We start from the raw sequence: 22,981 nt of genomic DNA, 5'->3' as shown, positions 1-22,981 counted from the left end.
GCTTAAAAAATAAAAGCTGCTCTGTGATTGGTCGCCACGAGGTTTTGGAAAGTGTCCCTACAGATAGGTATCTTTAGTTCTTCTAGATTGCGGAGCCGGACAGTGCAGCAGAGTGTAAATAGCAGTGCCTATCACTAGGTGGCGCTAGTGCACACACTACTGTACACGTATATGAGTAATCCCGCAGTGACGTCTGCACTGTCTGGAGGAGATGCCCCGCGCCCTGCACACAGTACAAAGGTTCAGTCACTGGGTTCCCCAGGAAAAAACACCACCAACCCTCAGAATTGACAGTAACGACAGGACATTGCGGGCTCTGCACTCTCCGACCAGCAGGTGGCAGACTCCGCATATCTCCTTCCTCCATGTTGTGTCTGTCCTGGCCCCGTCTTGTTGGTTTGGACAGTGTAGATGTGACGTGGATCTGGAAGCCGGTGCTGATCTGCACAGGGAGGATCGAGGAAGAGCCGCTGTCGTGTTATATAGGGAGACTGTGAGTGGGCTGAATGGGGAGAAATGGAGAGGATGAGCTGCCATACCATGAGGGAGCAGAGGCTGCTGGGGAGAGCTGCACACAGTGTCTGCACATTACACAGCACAGAGGGAGGTCTGCACATTACACAGCAGAGAGCCTCTGCACATTACACAGCAGAGAGCCTCTGCACATTACACAGCAGAGAGCCTCTGCATACAGTGTCTGCACATTACACAGCACAGAGAGAGAGAGCTGCACACAGTGTCTGCACATTACACAGCACAGAGAGAGAGCGGCACACAGTGTCTGCACATTACACAGCACAGAGAGAGCGGCACACAGTGTCTGCACATTACACAGCACAGAGAGAGCGGCACACAGTGTCTGCACATTACACAGCACAGAGAGAGCGGCACACAGTGTCTGCACATTACACAGCACAGAGAGAGCGGCACACAGTGTCTGCACATTACACAGCACAGAGAGAGAGCTGCACACAGTGTCTGCACATTACACGGCACAGAGGGAGGTCTGCACACAGTGTCTGCACATTACACAGCACAGAGGGAGGTCTGCACAATACACAGCACAGAGGGAGGTCTGCACAGTGTCTGCACAATACACAGCACAGAGGGAGGTCTGCACAGTGTCTGCACAATACACAGCACAGAGGGAGAGCTGCACACAGTGTCTGCACATTACACAGCACAGAGAGGGAGCGCTGCACACAGTGTCTGCACGTTACACAGCACAGAGAGAGAGCTGCACACAGTGTCTGCACATTACACAGCACAGAGAGAGCTGCACACAGTGTCTGCACATTACACGGCACAGAGGGAGGTCTGCACACAGTGTCTGAACATTACACAGCACAGAGGGAGGTCTGCACATTACACAGCACAGAGAGAGAGCAGCACACAGTGTCTGCACATTACACAGCACAGAGGGAGGTCTGCACAGTGTCTGCACAATACACAGCACAGAGGGAGAGCTGCACACAGTGTCTGCACATTACACAGCACAGAGAGGGAGCGCTGCACACAGTGTCTGCACATTACACAGCACAGAGAGAGAGCTGCACACAGTGTCTGCACATTACATAGCACAGAGGGAGGTCTGCACATTACACAGCTCAGAGAGAGAGCTGCACACACTGTCTGCACATTGCACAGCACAGAGAGGGAAGTCTGCACACAGTGTCTGCTCATTACACAGCACAGAGAGGGAAGTCTGCACACAGTGTCTGCTCATTACACAGCACAGAGAGGAGGTCTGCACACAGTGTCTGCACATTACACAGCACAGAGAGGAGGTCTGCACACAGTGTCTGCACATTACACAGCACTGAGAGGGAGGTCTGCACATTACACAGCACAGAGTGAGAGGTCTGCACATTACACAGCACAGAGTGAGAGGTCTGCACATTACACAGCACAGAGTGAGAGGTCTGCACATTACACAGCACAGAGTGAGAGGTCTGCACATTACACCGCACAGAGTGAGAGGTCTGTACATTACACAGCACAGAGTGAGAGGTCTGCACATTACACAGCACAGAGAGGGAGGTCTGCACATTACACAGCACAGAGAGGGAGGTCTGCACATTACACAGCACAGAGAGGGAGGTCTGCACATTACACAGCACAGAGAGGGAGGTCTGCACATTACACAGCACAGAGAGGGAGGTCTGCACATTACACAGCACAGAGAGGGAGGTCTGCACATTACACAGCACAGAGAGGGAGGTCTGCACATTACACAGCACAGAGTGGGAGGTCTGCACACTGTATGCACATTACACAGCACAGAGTGGGAGGTCTGCACACTGTATGCACATTACACAGCACAGAGTGAGAGGTCTGCACACAGTGTATGCACATTACGCAGCAGGGAATGTGCAGACAGGAGCCACTGCAAATTCCTAATTCTAATTCTAGCAGCCGGGATTGTGATCCCAGTAATGTTTAATGTCTATTATGATGAAGCCCTTTAAGTACTTAGAGGGATTTTCCGTAGGGGACAATGAATGGAGGTGAGATCGGGCATGTGCACCTCCGCTCCATCCAGTACAGGGCTGCAGAGCTCTGTTCTCGGGGTTCTTGGGATTACTGGGGTACCAGAGGTCGGACCCTTAGCATTCAGCAAGTAATCCCGTATCTACAGTATGGGAATAAACGCTAAGGAACGGTCCGACCACTTAAGCTGGTGTCACACATAACGACGACGACAACGACGTCGCTGCAACGTCACCATTTTCGGTGACGTTGCAGCGACGTCCCGTCGCTGTCGCTGTGTGTGACATCCAGCAACGACCTGGCCCCTGCTGTGAGGTCGCCGGTCGTTGCTGAATGTCCAGCTTCATTTTTTGGTCGTCACTCTCCCGCTGTGAAGCACACATCGCTGTGTGTGACAGCGAGAGAGCGACGAAATGAAGCGAGCAGGAGCCGGCACTGGCAGCTGCGAAGCTGTAACCAGCGTAAACATCGGGTAACCAAGGGAATCCCTTTCCCTGGTTACCCGATATTTACCTTCGTTACCAGCCTCCGCCCTTGCTGCCAGTGCCGGCTCCTGCTCTGTGCACATGTCTCTGCAGTACACATCGGGTTAATTAACCCGATGTATACTGTAGCAAGGAGAGCAGGAAGCCAGCGCTAAGCAGTGCGCGCGGCTCCCTGCTCTCTGCACTGTGACATGTGGCTGCAGCACACATCGGGTAATTAACCCGATGTGTACTGTACCTAGGAGAGCAAGGAGCCAGCGCTAAGCGCGGCTCCCTGCTCTCTGCACATGTAGCGACGTTATGATCGCTGCTGCTTCTGCTGTGTTTGACAGCTAAGCAGCGATCATAACAGCGACTTACAAGGTCGCTGCTACGTCACAGAAAATGGTGACGTAACAGCGACGTCGTTGTCGCTGTCGCTTAGTGTGACCCCAGCTTTAGACCCAGGTCACTAATCCCCACATTGGGAGTACTGAAGCCCCTGAGCTATTGGAACAGTAGTGTGCATGGCAGGTGCTGCACCTATGGGAGCAGAGGTCACACATCATAGTGTTGCTCTAGTTACATGGGAAACTGTGGGACTCCCGGTCTTGGGATTGTTGGGTTACTTATCCTGTGCACAGGTAGCACATGATGTTTATGGACAACCCCTTTAAGGCTGGGAAAATTCCACAGTGGAACTCGCTGTAAACATGTGGTGGTGTTTGGAGCTCCCATTGAAATTAGATGCTCAGTTGTGGTCACCCCTTTATTCCTAAATATCCGAGGGGTACACTCCCTTAAGTGATGTTCGTATGTTTTCTTTTATGTAGGAAGATGTCACGAGTTGTAGGAAAAGCCGGAAACCTGAGAGACAAACTGGATGGGAATGAGCTGGATTTAAGTTTAAGCGATCTGAGTGAGATCCCAGTGCGGGACCTGGTAAGTTACTGAGACCCCCATGTACTCGCCTGGCGTCCAGCAGACTGCACACCACCCCTCCTGGTATATACCCTTACTGCTAGACATGGCCACAGATCGGTGACTACACATTGTGCTGAGAAAGATCTGCTATCCTTTGATTAGAGGACAAAGTCTGATGTGTGAGATTAAAGTCCGGCATATCTATTTTCCTGTAGCAAAAGCTGGTGTCACACATAACGACGACGACAACGACGTCGCTGCTACGTCACCATTTTCTGTGACGTTGCAGCGACGTCCCGTCGCTGTCGCTGTGTGTGACATCCAGCAACGACCTGGCCCCTGCTGTGAGGTCGCCGGTCGTTGCTGAATGTCCAGCTTCATTTTTTGGTCGTCACTCTCCCGCTGTGACACACACATCGCTGTGTGTGACAGCGAGAGAGCGACGAAATGAAGCGAGCAGGAGCCGGCACTGGCAGCTGCGGTAAGCTGTAACCAGCGTAAACATCGGGTAACCAAGGGAAGACCTTTCCCTGGTTACCCGATGTTTACGCTGGTTACCAGCCTCCGCTCTTGCTGCCAGTGCCGGCTCCTGCACTGTGACATGTGGCTGCAGTATGCATCGGGTAATTAACCCGATGTATACTGTAGCAAGGAGAGCAAGGAGCCAGCGCTAAGCAGTGCGCGCGGCTCCCTGCTCTCTGAACTGTGACATGTAGCTGCAGCACACATCGGGTTAATTAACCCGATGTGTGCTGCAGGAGAGCAAGGAGCCAGCGCTAAGCGCGGCTCCCTGCTCTCTGCACATGTAGCACAGCGACCTTATGATCGCTGCTTCTGCTGTGTTTGACAGCTAAGCAGCGATCATAACAGCGACTTACAAGGTCGCTGTTACGTCACCGAAAATGGTGACGTAACAGCGACGTCGTTGTCGCTGTCGTTTAGTGTGAACCCAGCTTTAGGTAGGTGATCAGGGCATTTTGATAAAAGGGGTTTATAGGGGTATTAGAGCTCTGACTTGCTCTGTTGTGCCACGGTTCCTACATATGGTTGTAGCTCTGTTGTGACTATGGGGAGTAGAGGCCTTGCTGTAACTTGTTGGGAAAGGAGGGAACGAGCTGCTGTGACTACTGGTCATGGTGGGGGGTAAGGTCGCCTGCTGGGGAAGTGAAAATGGGGACTGCTTAAAAGCTGCATATTCCAATAATAACAGTTATCACCAGGCCACCTACTAGATTGGGGTCTGGCTGCTGAGACCCCCCAATGATTATCAGAATAGAGGTCCAAATACAGTGGTAATCTCGATTGTATGCCTATGGGACTGGCGGAGATAAATAGGTATATGCACAGTGGTGGCCAAAAATGTTGAGACTGATACATATTTTGTTTTTCACAAAGTTTTACTGCTTTTAGTTTTCTTTATTTTAGTCAGATGTTTCTATGGTTACTGAAGAACAATTATCAGTATTTCATAAGTTTTAAACTTTTATTGACAACTACATCAGTTTTATGAAAAGACTCAATATTTATAGCGTTGACCCTTTATTATTTTTCAAGACTTCTGTGATATACATGTTGGATATCCGCTTCTGGGCCAAATCCTGACTGATGAGAAGACATACTTCTCTAACTTCTGTGTTGTCCACCTACTTTTTTGAGGATCAACCAGACAACAGGTTTTCAATTGGATTGAAATCTGGGGAGTTTCCTGGCCATGGACCCAAAATGTCAATGTTTAGCTCATGGAGTCACTTGGCTGTCACTCTTGCCTTGTGACAATTGTCTCCATCATGCTAGAAAAAACATTGTCCATCAACAAACTAATCCTGGATCGTTGGGAGAAGTTTTAAGAGGAATAACAGTTTTGAGATTCGGCTTGGGACTACAAGGAGAGATGAGACTAGTCATGTGCTGCCTCCAACCAGTTTCTGCCCACACTGCTACAGGTGATTGACAGCCCACTGCCTACAAACACACATGGATGAGATCTGCCAATCAACTAGAGTGGCCCAGCAAGAACAGGGCCGGTGCAGAACTAATATCTTCCCTCCCTATGGTTCCTAGCCGACTCTTCAGTTTGTGAGTTCTCTAAAACGTTCCAGATACAATCGCGCAGCCAGGCTCTGATTGGTTAAGGCAGCATGAATTTTGTGACAAGTTCCCTTTAACTCCTTCATGACCTTGGATCTACCGGTACGTCCAAGGTCGTGTCTTTCCCTTTCATGCGGGCTCACTTGCCAAGCCCGCATTTTTCCACTCGCAAGTCAGCTGATCTGATAATCCGATATGTGCAGCTAAGGGCCGTTTCACACATCCGGCTTTTTGACGGTTTGCCTGATTCGGCGCACGTCAGTACAGTGTATACAGTACAACGGCAGCGCCGCAACCTCCGGGTCACATGCTCCAGTCACATAACAGCATGTGACCGGTGCTTGTCGCACTGCCATTGTACTGTATACATTGTACTGGCGTGTGCCGAATCTGGCTAATCTGCAACAAGCCGGATATGTGAAACCAGCCTAACAGGTGCGTGTGGATCAGAGATCCACCCACACCCATTAACCAATTGAATCCCACTGTCAATATCTGACAGTGGGATTTAACGCGCATCGGCGTGGAGCACACCATTCCCCGCCCCCATCGACTTCTCCATAATGGGATCACTGGATGCCAATGGGTTGTCATGACAGCCGGAGGTCATCTGATGAACACTGTCATGATAAAGTTCCTGTGAGCATCAGCATTTTTAGCGGTTTGCTGTTGCTGTGATGAAGTACCTCTCTGTACAGAAGAAATGATATAATTTAAAAACGTCAGCTCAGGACGCAAAAAATAAACAGTCACTGAGCCCCTGATCCCGAAAAATGAGTACACGACACTACGGGTCTTGGAAAATGCGTCAAATTCTTTTCTGTTTTTAAGATTAATTTCAGATTAGTTTTTCACCACTTAAGTAAAAAAAACAAAAAACAACTATACATGTTTGATATCTACGAGCTTACACTGACCTGGGGAAACCTCATGCCAGGTTAGTTTTACCATACAATGAACATGGTAAATAAAAAACCCAAAAAACAATTGTGGAATTGAACCTTTTGTTTTTTTACAATTTCACCGCACTTGGAATTTTATCCCATTTTCTAGTACAATATGGGGCAGAATGAATGCTCTCATTCAAAATTACGATTGTAAAAAAAAAAAGCCCTCATAAGGCTATATTGACAGAAAAATAAAGTTATAGCTCTTGGAAGAAAGGGAGGAAAAAATGGAAAATCGCCGGTTGGTGAAGGGGGTAAAGTATTCCGGTGTATTGAAGCACTTTCTATAAGACACTGTTACTAGAATGCATTAGGAGATACTGTAGCTAGTTAGGGTTTGTCTGTACTATATACATGAGCTCTTCTTATTTTTGCTTGGAGTATTCCTCAGTTAGGCTGGGGCCACACGGGGATCTACTGCGATCCTCGCATGACACTCGGCTCACGCTGGCAGCACAGCAAGAGCCGAGTGTCCCTGCGACTGAGGACCAATCATGTGATCGGACCACAGCTGCAGGGGAGGGCCGGTGCTGAGGAGGGGAGCAAGGGATTTATCTCCCTCTCTCCTCCGTTGCCGGCTATTGCCATTCTCGCACTGCACTCGCGGTACACCAGTGTACAGCGAGTGCAGTGCGACTTTTCTCTCGCCCCATAGACTTGAATGGGTGCGAGAGAAACAAGGATCGCATTGCACCCGCAGCATGCTGCGATTGTTTCCTTGGTCCGATTAGGGCTGAGAAAATAATTGATCATGGGTGCTGGGACATAGGCTAATATTGGTCCGAGTGGAATGTGAGGTTTTATCGCATTCCACTCACTCCGATTTTCATGCCATGTGTCTTAGGCCTTACTTAGAATGTTCCATTGATCGATTTTCAATCTTCTGCCCTCAGGCTGCTCTTCCCAAGGCGACGGTGTTGGATCTTTCTTGTAACAAGCTGACGATGTTACCGGTAAGATGCTGCATAGCGAGAAATCATTGACGACTTACAGACTGTAAACTTGTGCGCAAGAAATATAAACGATACACCCGCTATAACCTATCAGAGCGTACTAATGTCTCCGCTGCCTTACAGGGTGAATTCTGCTCTCTCACTCACATTGTGAGGTTGGATCTCAGCAAGAACCAGTTACTACAACTTCCATCTGAATTTGGCAGATTAGTGAACTTACAGCACCTTGATTTGCTACAGAATCGGATAAAAGCGCTGCCTGTCACCTTCGCTCAGCTGAAGGTAAAGACCAAGGATTGAGCTCCGACTCTTTTCCACTTTCTTTCAATCCTTTTAGGAGAAAAAATGCCCATACAAAAATGTATATGACTCCCATGATACGTTTGTAGTGTCTGAATCTCATTTGTAATGCTCGATCACAGGTATGTGTCATATCTTATTCTTCTATAGAGCTTAAAGTGGTTGGACTTGAAGGACAATCCCCTGAACCCTGCTCTGGCCAAAGCTGCTGGAGATTGCCTAGATGAAAAGCAGTGTAAAGAGTGTGCCCAAATGGTGAGTAAGAAGCTGTATGTGTAGGATGGAGGTATGGATGACTTGTTGTAGGATGTCGTACTTAAAGGGAGCCAATCACCAGGATTTTCCTATATAACCTAAAGCCAGTGCTATACTGGCACTATCAGGCTGATTCTATACATACCTGTAGTGGTCAGCTCGGATGTATACTTTCTGAAATACAGGCAAGTAAAGTTACAGAAATGTCCAGCTATTTGATTGGCAGCAGCTGCCGAATAGCTAACATATGGGTGGAGTTTTGCTATCTATTCCCGCCCGTCTGCTGCCTGGCCTCTGTAGATGCTAGACTGTATGGGCTCCTTCCTTCTTGATTGCCAGCAGCTGCTGAATAGCTAATATGTGGGTTGGGTTTTGCTATCAATCCAACACCCCTGTCTGCTGCCTGGCCTCTGTAGATGTTAGACTGTATTGGCTGCACTTCTAACATGCCCGTCACATGACAGAATTGACTCCTACCTGGAAGGAGCCCATACAGTCCAGCATCTACAGAGGCCAGGCAGCAGATGGGCGGGGATAGATAGCAAAAATCCACCCATATGTTAACTATTCAGCAGCTGCTGCCAATCAAATAGCTGGACATTTCTGTAACTTTACTTGCCTGTATTTCAAAAACTAGACCTCCAATCTGACTACTAAAGGTATGTATAGAATCAGCCTGATAGTGCCAGTATAGCACTGGACTTAGTTTATATAGGAAAATCCTGGTGATTGGTGCACTTTAATATTAAATATTCTATAGATTTATAACAGAAAGGAAAATATATATATATACGTGGAGGTCAAATGTGCAAGTCTCATTCATCAGTGTCTCTTCAGAGCCCTGCTTATGTGATCACTTGGGGTCCCAGCTGTCAAACCCCCACTGACCAGGACGTTATCTCTTATCACACCTTTCAAGCTTGGCACAAAGCCTTGAATATTTCTATCTTTATTTTATGCCTTTAGAATGCTATAATACCCTGATGTTAGTGAATAGTCTACAAAGCAATGTATGTGACCCTTTAAAGAGAAACGGTCAGCAGGTTTTGATATGTAATCTGCGAGTAGCATGATGTAGAGGCAGAGTGCCTTCTTCCAGCGATGTGTCATTTACTGGGCTGTGTATTGCTGTTTCAATAAATTCAATGTTTTATCTGCTGGAGATTATCACTACAGGACTAGTTGTCTTCAGGTCAGCTTGTTCTGTGTAACCTCTCCCACACCACTGATTAGCAGTTTTTGTCTATGGTAGCTTTCTTTGTACACATAAATCTGTCAATCAGTGTTGATGGCGGCATTATACAGTATTCGGCATTCTGAGCACTGCTAGATCTGCAGCAGAGAAAACAGTGATTGTAACAAAATAACCGCATGTAGACCAGCAAGGGACACATCACTGGAATCTGGTTCTCATGCTGCTCTGAAATCACAAAGCAAATGTACACAGAAGATTCTCTCTAAAGGCATTATCAGAATTGCAGAGGCACTGCTGATGAAACGGCTACTGGTGGGGAGAGGCACACCATACCTACCAGACCTCTGTACAAGGCCTGCTTCAGTATTGCTTCCCACCTTCCGATAGCGAGAAGTGCTGGATTTGTTATTTTTAAGGCCTCTTTCACACGTGTGTGTGTGTGTGTGTGTGTGTGTGTGTGTGTGTTCTGTCAGTATGCTATCCATGTGACCTCCGCATAGCACACTGACAGCATGAACTTCTATACTTACCTGTCCATGGTGCTGATGTCTCCAGCGCTGCTGCTGCTTCCGGTCCTCGGTGCAGTACATATGCATTGAGCATAATGAGTGGCGGTCGGAAGCAAGTGATAGCAGTGCTGGAGACAAGTGAGTATAGAAAATCATTTTATTTCAGACGTGTTTTCTCCGGTACGTGTCACACCGATGTCACATGGAGCACATCAGTGTGCGGTTTGTGTGACACCCATGCTGCCGGAGAAAAATGCGACACGTCTACGTGTGGAGCCCTTGGAGACACGTATGCTCTACACGGTCCATGTGAAAACACGCAGGTGTGCACAGACCTATTGATTTTAATGGATCTAAGTGTGTCTGTGTCTCCGGTACGTGTGAAAACGGACGTCCCACGTACCGGACACATGGACGTGTGAAGGAGCCTAAAAGGTTTTATACTCGTGTGAATCTTGTATCGTAATCTATAGTCTTTGTTTCCTTGCGCAGGTTTTGCAGTACATGAAAGTCGTCCAGGCTGAACAAGAACAGGACTTGCAGCGCAAGCTTCTGGAAGAGCAAGGTTTGTTCATCACGTTGTGTAAGGGATTCATGGTCTGGTCTGAGTACACATTTCAAGTGTGAATGTTTCATTTGTTTTAGCTCTGAAACAGAAACATGAGGCCGAGCAGAGGAAGAAAGAGGATCGGGAACGGGAACAGCGGCGCAAACAGAAGGCTCAACAAAAAGCACGGAAAAGGAGGGACTACGATGCTCAGCAGGCAGCCCAGCAAGAGATGAAGAAGAAAAAAGATACTGAGCCGGCAGACAACCACAGTAAGTCAGCTTGACCCAGTTACCATTTTTATTCTTGTACTTGCTAAATGGGTCATTCCACCCAGACAAGTGCAGCTACGCTTACACTTCTAACCTTCACTGATCAGTGTACTGCATTGGGCTACAGCAGAAGACACTTTACTGCTGGTTGTGAATGGATATTTGTATAGTAACCCCATAGAAACCTTGGTATGGTAGACATGAAATGTCTAATTCAGTAATTGCTTATTGGAATTGCACTTGCTTTCTCAGAATTTCTTGCTGAGCCTTTCTGGTCAAGAGTATGCATACGATTAATGGGAACCTGTTACCAGGATTTTCGCTTATGAGCTGTAGCCACCATCAGTGAGCTTTTATATACAGCATTCCAGCATACTGTATATAAGAGTCCAGGCTGCTCTGTATAACGTAAAAAAAAGACCTTTATTATACTCACCTAGGGAGCGGTTGGGTCCAATGAGTGTCGCAGGTCTCGGTCCGGCACCTCTCACTTGTGCAGTTACCATCCTCCTTCCAAGCCGCGTGTGGATGACTGGTCCTACGCCACCAACACTGAGACCGCTATTGTACGCCTGCGCATATGCACTTTTCTCTGCCCTGCTGAGCAAAGTACTCTAATACACAGGCGCGAGGAAAGGTCAAAGATCGTTCACACATGCTTACTGCAGTACTTTGTTCTGACCTCAGCAGGGAAGATCAAAGTGCGCAGGAGCACAATGGCAGCCTCTGTGTAGATGACATAGGACGCATCATCCACACGTGGCTGGGAAGGAGAACAGTGACTGCACAAGATGTAGGGAGGCGCCGGACCAAGTGCAGCGACACCCATCAGACCGAACCACCCCCTAAAAGAGTATAATAAAGGTCTTTTTTACGTTATAAAGAGCAGACTGGTTTCTTATATAGAAGTATACTGGAATACTGTATATAAGAGCTCACTGGTGGTGGTCGCAACTTATAAGGGAAAAACCTGGTGACAGGTTCATTTTAACCAACAAAGCTTTAACGTCCTCATAGCTATAGTCAATAAAACACTGTTCCGATAATGTAGTATATATACCTACCACAATAAGTTGTACAAAATGTTTGTATCTCTTTCCGCTGGTATGTGGCCCCTACTCCAGCCTGCACTCCTAGACAAGATCCCAAAGGCAATCCTTACCCATCCTAATATACATATTTAATACTATTTTTAATAACCAGCATTTTAGAAATAGTGTCTCTCATCTCCATTTTATCCCATGGAAGCGCCTATGAAAACCCTGCTGGTTTTTGTGCCCTGTGATAAGAATTATGGCAGAACAGCTGTTACACCTTAAAAGGTGACTGCACTTTAAGGAGAACGTTACACCTGTAATACAGACCAATGAAATGTGTGATCAGTATGGATCTGTATGCAGGGACCACCACTAGAGATGAGCAAGTATCGAAATATTCATGATACTTGTAACGAATACTGTGTAATATTTGCGTATTTGTTCAGAACAGCGACTACAATGCAAATCGGTGAGATATGCGAGTAATATTGTGCTGATTGGGATATGCGAGTAATATTGTGCTGATTGGGATATGCGAGTAATATTGTGCTGATTGGGATATGCGAGTAATATTGTGCTGATTGGGATATGCGAGTAATATTGTGCTGATTGGGATATGCGAGTAATATTCTGCTGATTGGGATATGCGACTAATATTCTGCTGATTGGGATATGCGACTAATATTCTGCTGATTGGGATATGCGACTAATATTGTGCTGATTGGGATATGCGAGTAATATTCTGCTGATTGGGATATGCGACTAATATTCTGCTGATTGGGATATGCGAGTAATATTGTGCTGATTGGGATATGCGAGTAATATTGTGCTGATTGGGATATGCGACTAATATTGTGCTGATTGGGATATGCGAGTAATATTGTGCTGATTGGGATATGCGAGTAATATTGTGCTGATTGGGATATGCGACTAATATTCTGCTGATTGGGATATGCGACTAATATTGTGCTGATTGGGATATGCGACTAATATTGTGCTGATTGGGATATGCGAGTAATATTGTGCTGATTGGGATATGCGAGTAATATTGTGCTGATTGGGATATGCGAGTAATATTGTGCTGATTGGGATATGCGAGTAATATTGTGCTGACTGGGATATGCGAGTAATATTCCGCTGACTGGGATATGCGAGTAATATTCCGCTGATTGGGATATGCGAGTAATATTCCGCTGATTGGGATATGCGAGTAATATTCCGCTGATTGGGATATGCGAGTAATATTGTGCTGACTGGGATATGCGAGTAATATTCCGCTGATTGGGAAATGTGAGTAATTTTCTGCTGGATTCCAGCAGAAAATTAAATTACTCGCATTTCCCATTGACTTGTATTGTACTCACTATTTGGAATGAATAAGCGAGTATTACAATTTACTTGTTACGAGTATCGCGAACACGAATATTTCGATACTCGCTCAACTCTAACCACCACTACTTGGTAAAATGAAGGGGCAGACGTGCTCCCGTAAGCGCTGCTTTTTTTTCCAAGACTGACTATGGAGTATTGCCTGAGACCATGTTCGGAGTTGTCTAAATGCTTCTACTCCTTCATTGTAGCCAAGTCATTTGCCGATCAATGCGTTTTGTCTGAAAGCATAGTGACCATTTAAATAAAGTAGCAAAAAACGCATGCTAGGATACAGTTTATATGAAGGACGTGCTGTCTTTTTAGGGTCACTTACACCAATGACATTTCATTTTCTTTTTAGAAATCCCTCCTAAACCTGTGCAGAAGCAAAAACCAAGGCAGAGATCGAAGCTGGGTGTAGTGATGCGGATGCTCCTGCTCGTCTTCTTCTTGCTCCTTGGCAGTATAGTAGCGTGCCGCTACACTCAGCTGCAGCGCCACAGCGTGTGCACCAGCGTCAACGCCGTGTATGAGGAAACCGTAAGAACGCTGAGAAGCTGCCACGTACTGGAGAGCATCGTACAGCTCGCTTCTCGGCAGTAACTGCTGAAGACATTTAGTGTTTCTTCATTTGTGAAGAAAAATGGAATTCCTTCTTGAGGGTGTCTAAAGTCTGGGGGCTCCTCCATGCCGTTTTAAGTATTTTTATATATTTAATAAGACTTGACCTATTCCCTTATGTCTTAAAGAGGATTTTTGGTATACCTGAGATGAGGTGAAGACTATAGGTCTTTACCTGCACAGTTTTACGATGGAGGTGAACAATGGTTGTCCTGCAACATTTTTATGGCCTTTCTTGTTGGCAGAAATTGGTCCCAAACTGTCACCTCGTGTATATATATATATTACATATATGATGACCCTCTATATTTTTATATGGATTAGACAATACTTTGCTTCATCTAAATGGATTCCACTGCCAACTGACCATTGCCCATTCCCCATTCCTGTTTATTTTCATCTCAGGTTCTTGGAATGGTTTTCTGAAATACGTACATATATCCAAACTGCTTAATGGCTTTATCAGTAACTGTGATGTAACGGTGTCAAGTTTCTATGTAAAATGCCATCATGTTGCCTTCTGATTCCAATGGATCCCAAATTTCTATGATCAAATAATAAATATCACCCTGTCTATTTTCCACTGTGGTTTTCAGGTGGCTGCCAGAATTTTACAGCCTTGATATATTGTCATTTAGTGGATGCTTGAACATTTTGGTCAATATTCATTGCGTTCATTAATGAAAATATCAAAAATTTGGATTTTTTTTTTCTGAACTATTTCTGAATTATTATGCCTTTAAAACTGGAAAGTTATAACACAAAAAAATCAGTAAAGAGAATCGTCAGCAGATTTTTTTGCTACCTCAACTGAGAGCAGCATGCTTTAGGCAAAGAGATCCTGAATGCAACAATGTATCACTTTAGGCCAGCTTCTCACTTGCAATTAACTCGCACGAGTGCAATGCGAGAAATTCTCTCGTTGCACTCGGACACATGTTAATCAATGAGGCTGCTCCCATCTGCTATTTTTTTTTCAGTCCAAATCGGACTGAGAAAAAAATCGCAGCATGCTGCGTTTTGGCTAGTTTCACGTGCGAGTCACTCCAATGAAAGTCTATGGGTGCGTGAAAAAAAAAAAAAGGATGTCACACGGGCGGCACATACACCATCCTAGTGACATCCGTTTTTATAAATCCATTTATCGCATGTTGCAGAGAACACTGGAAATGAGTGAGGTCTGTCGATGTCTGTCAATCTCGATCTCTGTCAGTCGGTCTCTGTCCCTCTTGGTCTCTATTCTCTCTGTGTGTCTCTCCCACCCCCTCTCTCATACTCACCGATCCCTGATCTCCAGCGCGGCGCTGCACGGCGTTCACACTGCTCCGGCGGCTTTTCCTCTTTTGAAAAAGCCGACCGCTCATTATTCCATCACATATTCACTGCTTTCCCTGCCCACCGGCGCCTATGATTGGTTACAGTCAGACACTCCCCTACGTTGAGTGACAGCTGTCTCACTGCAACCAATCACAGCTGCCGGTGGGCGGATCTATATCATGCAGTAAATTAAATAAATTAAAAAAAAACGGCGGGCGGTTCCTCCCAATTTTCATACCAGCCAGGGTAAAGCCATACGGCAGGAGGCTGGCATTGTCAGGATGGGGAGCGCCACATTATAGGGAGCCCCCCACCCTAACAATATCAGCCAGCAGCCGCCCGGAATTGCCGCATCCATTAGATGCGACAGTCCCGGGACTGTACCCGGCTCATTCCGAATTGCCCTGGCGCGGTGGCAATCGAGGTAATATGGAGTTAATGGCAGCAGCCCATAGCTGCCACTAAGTCCTAGGTTAATCATGGCAGGCGTCTCCCCGAGATACCTTCCATGATTAACCTGTAAGATAAAGAAAATAAAAACATACACCAAAAAAATCCTTTATTTGAAATAAATGACAAAAACACCCTCTTTCACCACTTTATTAAACCCCCAAATACCCCTCCAGGTCCGACGTAATCCACAGAGGTCCCGCGACGCTTTCAGCTTTGCTACATCAGAAGCTGACAGCGGTCACAGACCACGACCGCTCTCTGTGAGCTCCCCGCAGCGACTGAAGTGAGTCGTGCTATCAGCGATGACGTCACTCAGGTTACCCGCGGCCACAGATCTCAGCTGGAGGACTTCAGCTGGGGCTGCGGGTAACCTCAGTGATGGCACCGATGATAGCGCCGATCACTTAAGTCACTCGGGATTTGCGGTCATCGGTGAGACCTTCACCGGTGACTGAAAATCTGGCCATGACACACAGACAGAGCTGCAGGATGACAATGAAGTTGGGTGAAGTTCATCCGACTTCATTCTGATCCCGCGGCTCTGTCTGATTCTGCTGTCAGCGGCCATTCAGCTCTGCTCCATGGCTCTGTCTGTCTGCTGTCAGCGGCCATGTAGCAGAGCTGAATGGCAGATGACATCGCTGCAGAGAATAAAAACGGATCCCATAAGGATCACACACGGATTGCACATGGACTACAATCAATTGAAAAATCACAGAATCGCATTGCAGTTGCAATGCACACTGATCATAACGTGAACAGAGCTCATGCTACTTTCTAGCATGAGACTTGGACCGATTTTACACGCACAAGTGTGATTCCAGCCTTAGATTAATGGGTGCAGTCGTTGTGATACAAACAGAATTTTTAGATTTCGCCATCTAGCTGAGCTGAGAGAGCTGTTCTGGCCACTCCAGGCTCTCCTAGAGATTGTACATTGACAGTGAGGTGTCAACCACAGGAGGGGGCGTCTGACTGCCATGTGCCTGACGGTTCCCTGAAAATTGCCCACACGGAAAATTGCCCACACGGAAAATTGCCCATACAGAAAATCACCAATTGCAACATCACAAAGTTTCAGATCTATGATATTTGAGGTGCAAGGTGAGGATGTTCACATAATAGGTCATCAACTTGTGATTTACAGTTGACCTAGTGCAAAACTGCAAAAATGCTGAAGATCTGTGGTTTGTAGCAGTCTGTCATTATCAGCAATAGATAGATACAGTCTGCTCTAATCTCACTGATTCTGCCTTAAGGCTGGTTCACACTAAGCGACAGCGACAACGAGGTCGCTGTTACGTCACCATTTTCTGTGACGTAACAGCGACCTTGTAAGTCGCTATTATGATCGCTGCTTAGCTGTCAAACACAGCAGCCAAAGCAGCGATCATAACCGCGAGAGCAGGGAGCCCCACACACTGCTTAGCGCTGGCTCCTTGCTCTCCTAGCTACAGTACACATCGGGTTAATTAACCCGATGTGTACTGCAGCTACATGTGCAGAGAGCAGGGAGCCGCACACACTGCTTAGCGCTGGCTCCCTGCTCTCCTAGCTACAGTACACATCGGGTTAATTAACCCGATGTGTACTGCAGCTACATGTGCAGAGAGCCGGAGCCGGCAGCACAGGCAGCGTGAGAGCTGCGGAGGCTGGTAACTAAGGTAAATATCGGCTAACCACCTTGGTTACCCGATGTTTACCCTGGTTACAGCTTACCACAGCTGCCAGATGCCGGCTCCTGCTCCCTGCTCGCTTCATTTCGTCGCTCTCTCGCTGTCACACACAGCGATGTGTGTGTCACAGCGGGAGAGCGCCTTTGAAGAAAACGAACCAGGGCTGTGTGTAACGAGCAGCGATCTCGCAGCAGGGGCCAGATCGCTGCTCAGTGTCACACACAGCGAGATCGCTAATGAGGTCACTGTTGCGTCACCAAAACCGTGCCGTAGCAGCGATTTCGGTAGCGATCTCGCTATGTGTGAAGCACCCCTTACTCCTTCCACCAGCCCAAAACCACAGCACATGCAGAACCAGAAGCAGTGTGATCCAGAGGAGCAATCACTACTATCTGTACTCACAAAAGTATCACTGTATTATCTGTTGAGTTACATGTGACTGAAGGTCACATCTAAGACATTATCATCTCAGGGGAGCCCACCAAAAGCAGGGTGCTGCTGGCAGAGATAGGGTACTTTCACACTTGCGTTCATCGCAATCCGCCACTATGGAAAATAGCGCAGTCCGTTAACGGACTGCGCTATTCTCCATAGACTTATATTGACAACGCACTGTGACGCAGTGTCTGCGTTTCATCCGCTGGCCGACACTGAGTCGTTATTTTGACTGAGCACCAGGAGGAGGGAACGCAGCATGTAGCGTTTTTGGTGTCATTAAAACAACTCACCTTGGCGGATTCCAAAGTGTCTAATAATCGTCTATGGTGGCCGATTCCGCCGCTATGCGCTAAGCAGCGAAATCCGCTGATGGATACCATCACATTCTACTGAGCATATGTACCGCCCCGGGGCTTGGCCGGCTGCCGAGACCCTCAGATCCGGGCTCATCGGTGGGTGGCTCGAGCTCCTCCCGGACCCGGGGGTCACGTCACTCTGAAGGGATGCTGATGCTACATGAGGGGTGGTGTTCGGTGGGGAGGTCCACGGCCGAGGCCGCGGTTGTTTTTGGGGGTTAAGTTCGTGACGCCACCCACGGGTTGTGGTGAATGGATGGACACCATCGCTGCCGTTGACTAGGCTCCCGGGGATGGTGTTGCACAGCTTGGTGTTGACCCCTCCGTGGGTAGGGGGTGATGCTTGTTGATGCGGTGCGGTGCGGTGCGCGGCCCGAGGGAACTGTTGTACTCACTATTACAGACACACTGGAGTCTCTGGTAAACCAAACAAGATGGTGGACGATGCCCGTAGCCGGCTGCGCTTCTCCCCTTTTTTCAGGTTGGTGGTTTCCGCCTTTCTCCTGCACCTCACTTTTAGTAGAATGGTGACTCCTATGCCTGAGCAACAGTAGTCCGCTCCCCAGCTTTGTGTGTGCCAGTAGAGCCCGTTTGCCCGCAGACGCTGGCCCGTGGGATCTCGATCCCTGGGCGGTGGCTTTCTATCCTTCTGGTTGGGCTGTTGTCTTCAGTCGGGTCTTGGGTGGGAAAGGACCTAAAGTCCAGACCCCAATCAGTTAATTCAACTCGGTCCAGTGGCTGCTGGGCCTCGTACTGGGTCTGAGTACCCCTCCTGGTGCTCTGGTTTCCAATCGGTTCGGTACTGGCGGGCCACTACCCGGTCCCGGTTCCTTACGGTTCCACCGGCTGTAATCCCTGCTCCTGTAGGTGACCACCACCGTCTGCCCCCTGGCCACAGGGTAACCGGGCTCCAACCCAGATCCCTGACAGACGTGCACACTTTGCTACCACTCTCCTCCACTCCTGTCACTGAACTCTGTTTTTCCCGCCTCAGGCTCTCCGAACTCCTCGGTGGGCGTGGCCAACCGCCTGGCTCCATCCCCCGGGTGTGAACGTCAAGTCCTGAGAGGGGTGACTCAGGGTTTTAAGGTTGGCTGCTGGTACCTTTTTAGGGGAAGGTGTTTGTGCAAGGGCCTACCTGTGACTACCTGGCTAATCCAGGGCGTCACACATGCTCAGCATGTCCAGCAGAACGATCTAAATTGTTTAAAATCACTCCTGGTCTCTCTATCGCTGTCGGTCTCTCCCTCTCACCCCCTCTCTCATACTCCCCAATCATGGGTGCGGCGCTGCACAGCTGTCACCATGCTCTGGTGGCTTCTCCGCTTTTGAAAATGTCGGCCGCTCATTATTCCATCTCGTATTCCCTGCTTCCCCCGCCCACCGGTGCCTATGATTGGTTGCAGTCAGATGCGCCACCACGCTGAGTGACAGCTGTCTCACTGCAACCAATCACAGCCGCGGGTGGGCGGGTCTATATCATGCAGTACAATAAATAAATAAATAATTTTAAAAAAACGGCGTGCGGTCCCCCCCCAATTTTGATACCAGCCAAGGTAACGCCACACGGCTGAAGGCTGGTATTCTCAGGATGGGGAGCCCCACGTTATGGGGAGCCCCCCAGCCTTAAAATATCAGCCAGCAGCCGCTCGAAATTGCCGCATCCATTAGATGCGACAGTCCCGGGACTCTACCTGGCTCATCCCAAATTGCCCTGGTGCGGTGGCAATCGGGGTAATTGGGAGTTAATTGTAGCCCATAGCTGCCACTAAGTCCTAGGTTAATCATGGCAGGCGTCTATGAGAAACCCCCCATGATTAACCTGTAAGTGAAAGTAAATAAACACATACACCCAAAAATCCTTTATTTGAAATAAAAGACAAAAATACACCCTTTTTCACCACTTTATTAAAATCCCCAAATACCCCTCCAGATCCGACGTGATCCACAGAGGTCCCATGACGCTTTCAGCTCTGCTACATGAAGCTGACAGGAGTGGCCACAGACCATTACCGCTCTCTGTCAGCTCCACACAGCAACTGAAGTGAATCGCACTGTCAGCGGGGATGTCAGTGAGGTAGTGCTGGTGTGTGCATTAATGATGGGGGCGGTAGTACCTGCGTGTGTGCGGTGATGATGGGGGCGGTAGTGCCGGTGTGTGCGGTGATGATGGGTGCGGTAGTGCCGGGGTGTGTGGCGGTGATGATGGGGGTGGTAGCGCCGGGGTGTGCGCAGTGATGATGGGTGCGTTAGTGCCTGCGTGTGTGCGGTGATGATGGGGGCGGTAGTGCCAGGGTGGGGGCGGTAGTGCCTGCGTGTGTGTGGTGATGATGGGGGCGGTAGTGCCAGGGTGGGGGCGGTGATGATGGGGACGATAGTGCTTGCGTGTGTGTGGTGATGATCGGGGCGGTAGTGCTGGGGTGTGTGCGGTGATGATGGGGCGGTAGTGCTGTGGTGTGTGCGGTGATGATGGGGGCGGTAGTGCTGCTGTGTGCGGTGATGATGGGGGCGGTAGTGACGGTGTGTGTGCGCGGTGATGATGGGGGCGGTAGTGCCTGTTTGTGTGCGGTGATGATGGGGGCTCTCTCTCTCGGCTAAAGAAAACTAACGCAACGTGTTATTTCACAGGAATCTGTTGCCTTTATTATCACACTATTTACAACGCATCCGTCACATGCGTCACACAACGCATTGTGACTGATGCTAAACAACGCAATTGTGAAAGTAGCCATAGCTGGTCCTGAAAGCCCCAAAGGCACAGCAGAGAGGTGAGACTTTGTCGCTTTTACCACCTTGTGTTCGTGCTGGGAATGTATGATATGTTTTTGCAGTGCTGTAACTAGAGTACAATGGGCCCCAGTGTGAAATTTGGACCTGCCCCCCCCCCTCAAACATGTTCTCACTTGTACGGGCCCTTGTAGAGTTCTAACTTCTATCAAGACTTATGAACTGCCTCCCCTCCCCCTTCATTATGTAGTAATGTCCTCCGTCCTGGTATATATGCCCATCATCCTGGTGAATATGTCCTCATCCTGGTGTATATGACTGTCACGAACCACCGGGGGGGTCACTCAGAAATCCCCCGCGCTGGCTACCAGTACGTCACAATCGGGGGGTAACAAGTGGGGGTCACCCCTCCTTTATACCTCCCGACCGACAGACAGAGCACGTGACGCGCTCTCTAGCGCCCCTCTTATAGTCAGGCCAATTATGGAATTGCCCGACAATAAGCAAGGAGGCCGCTATACTACTTATGCCGATTATTGAAGGGTCCCCGGTGAGAGTAGGGTATATATTCCCCCGACCTCCGCGGGCGGAATATATAAAACCTCCCCGAATCTCACTGGCCTCCCCACAATAATCCTTGGCACAACTCGCTGCCACCAACCGCTTCACGGTAACTATTAGCCGAACACACAGACGTGGGATTCAAGATCGAGATAACAGAACAGCCCAAGATTAATTATATAATTTAATCAGCCTAAAGCACACTAGAAAATACAATATATACAATAGGGGATCTACAGAATATACATAGGTCAGAGTACAGTTACAGATAAAGCATGGTTTACAAACAGGCATACACAGTTCCAGCAGTTACCTTGTGCGTCTGGCCACAGGGGGGCGCTGTAGACCAGGTTTCTAGGATCCTTCCCACAGATGTTTCCTACACGTGACCCCCAGCGAAAGAACACTGGAAAATGGCCGAAGTAGGGTTATCAACCTGGGCAAATCCAGGTCCCCTCCTACCTTAGTGACCTCAGAGGGAGCACTGCTCCACCCCTGGCTGGAGTTATGGACAATATCCACAACATGGAATATGGGCCATAACTTTGCCTGGGAGCGTCGTAGGCGGACGCCAACGCTCTCATTGTGACAGTTATGAATTTAGCTACAGAACGAGAGGACTCATGACTTGTCTACTAGTTCCCCATTGGCTGATATCACGCCTGGGGTACTTCCCAATGTCCTACTCCCATAAAAAAGGTGTGCCAGCATCGTCCGCATGCAGAGACACCATTTTTATGGTTGCCATATTTATCGGAAATATGGCTTGCGAGATATGAACCATATTTTACTGGAGTCGTTCTGTCTGGATACTTCCATAGCCTTGCTAATTAGATAGCAGCCCCTACCACAGGGTCACGGCAGGGAGTCATCCTGTGTCCATTGTTCCCACATCATCTAATCTCCATATCACAGGAGATGGCCATGGGATGTGTTGCTAGGATGTGACACCTTCCAAGATGTTGGACATTGAGAACAAGAAGGGAGGGGGCACGGCCATGGAGTGATGAGAGCGATTATGACTGGAAATCATAATTCGTCTTCATATCCCAGGATTTGCCTCACACCTCCCCCCTTTTGAGGGCGCTAGGGGGCAGCACACTCCGGTGTTCCCCCGTGCGCCCGTCCGCGACCTCTCCTTGTCGGGACAGCCCGTCTGCGTTACCGTGGTCCCGGCCCCTTTTGTGGCGAATGGTGAAGTTGTATTGCTGGAGCGCAAGGCTCCATCGCAACAATCGCCCATTCGTCCCAGAGACGGTGTGCAACCAGCTGAGGGGATTGTGGTCCGTCTCCACGATGAAGTGGCGCCCGTATAGATAGGGTTGCAGACGCTGCAGGGCCCACACTATGGCCAGGCACTCCTTTTCCATCGTGGAATAGGCCACTTCCCTTGGTAACAGCTTCCTGCTCAGGTACAAGACTGGGTGCTCTTGGCTCGCAGAGTCCACCTGGCTGAGCACCGCACCGAGGCCGAAGTCAC

The 22,981-nt window shown here is 48.5% G+C and overlaps 1 protein-coding gene across 1 annotated transcript; it reads left to right on the top strand.

Moving 5' to 3' along the window:
- Positions 1–384: 384 nt before the first annotated feature.
- On the top strand, positions 385–14,556 carry LRRC59 (leucine rich repeat containing 59). Its single transcript, XM_075347500.1, has 8 exons — positions 385–493; positions 3,788–3,896; positions 7,807–7,866; positions 7,990–8,148; positions 8,317–8,421; positions 10,618–10,690; positions 10,771–10,944; positions 13,714–14,556. Exons 2-8 carry the CDS (start codon positions 3,792–3,794, stop codon positions 13,953–13,955), a joined length of 918 nt encoding a protein of 305 aa, XP_075203615.1. The 5' UTR covers positions 385–493; positions 3,788–3,791; the 3' UTR covers positions 13,956–14,556.
- Positions 14,557–22,981: the final 8,425 nt, after the last annotated feature.

Source organism: Anomaloglossus baeobatrachus, chromosome 5 (assembly GCF_048569485.1).
Source record: "Anomaloglossus baeobatrachus isolate aAnoBae1 chromosome 5, aAnoBae1.hap1, whole genome shotgun sequence".
NCBI classification, from domain to species: domain Eukaryota; kingdom Metazoa; phylum Chordata; class Amphibia; order Anura; family Aromobatidae; genus Anomaloglossus; species Anomaloglossus baeobatrachus.
The sequence above is the reverse complement of the archived record's forward strand: the minus strand, read 5'-3'. Positions and strand labels throughout refer to the sequence as shown.

Excerpts from the sequence above, each read along its gene's own strand:
- LRRC59 (XM_075347500.1), top strand. The coding sequence starts at position 3,792 with ATGTCACGAGTTGTAGGAAAAGCCGGAAACCTGAGAGACAAACTGGAT. Across the intron at positions 3,897-7,806 it reads AGATCCCAGTGCGGGACCTG|GCTGCTCTTCCCAAGGCGAC; the intron begins GTAAGTTACTGA and ends TTCTGCCCTCAG. Across the intron at positions 7,867-7,989 it reads ACAAGCTGACGATGTTACCG|GGTGAATTCTGCTCTCTCAC; the intron begins GTAAGATGCTGC and ends GCTGCCTTACAG.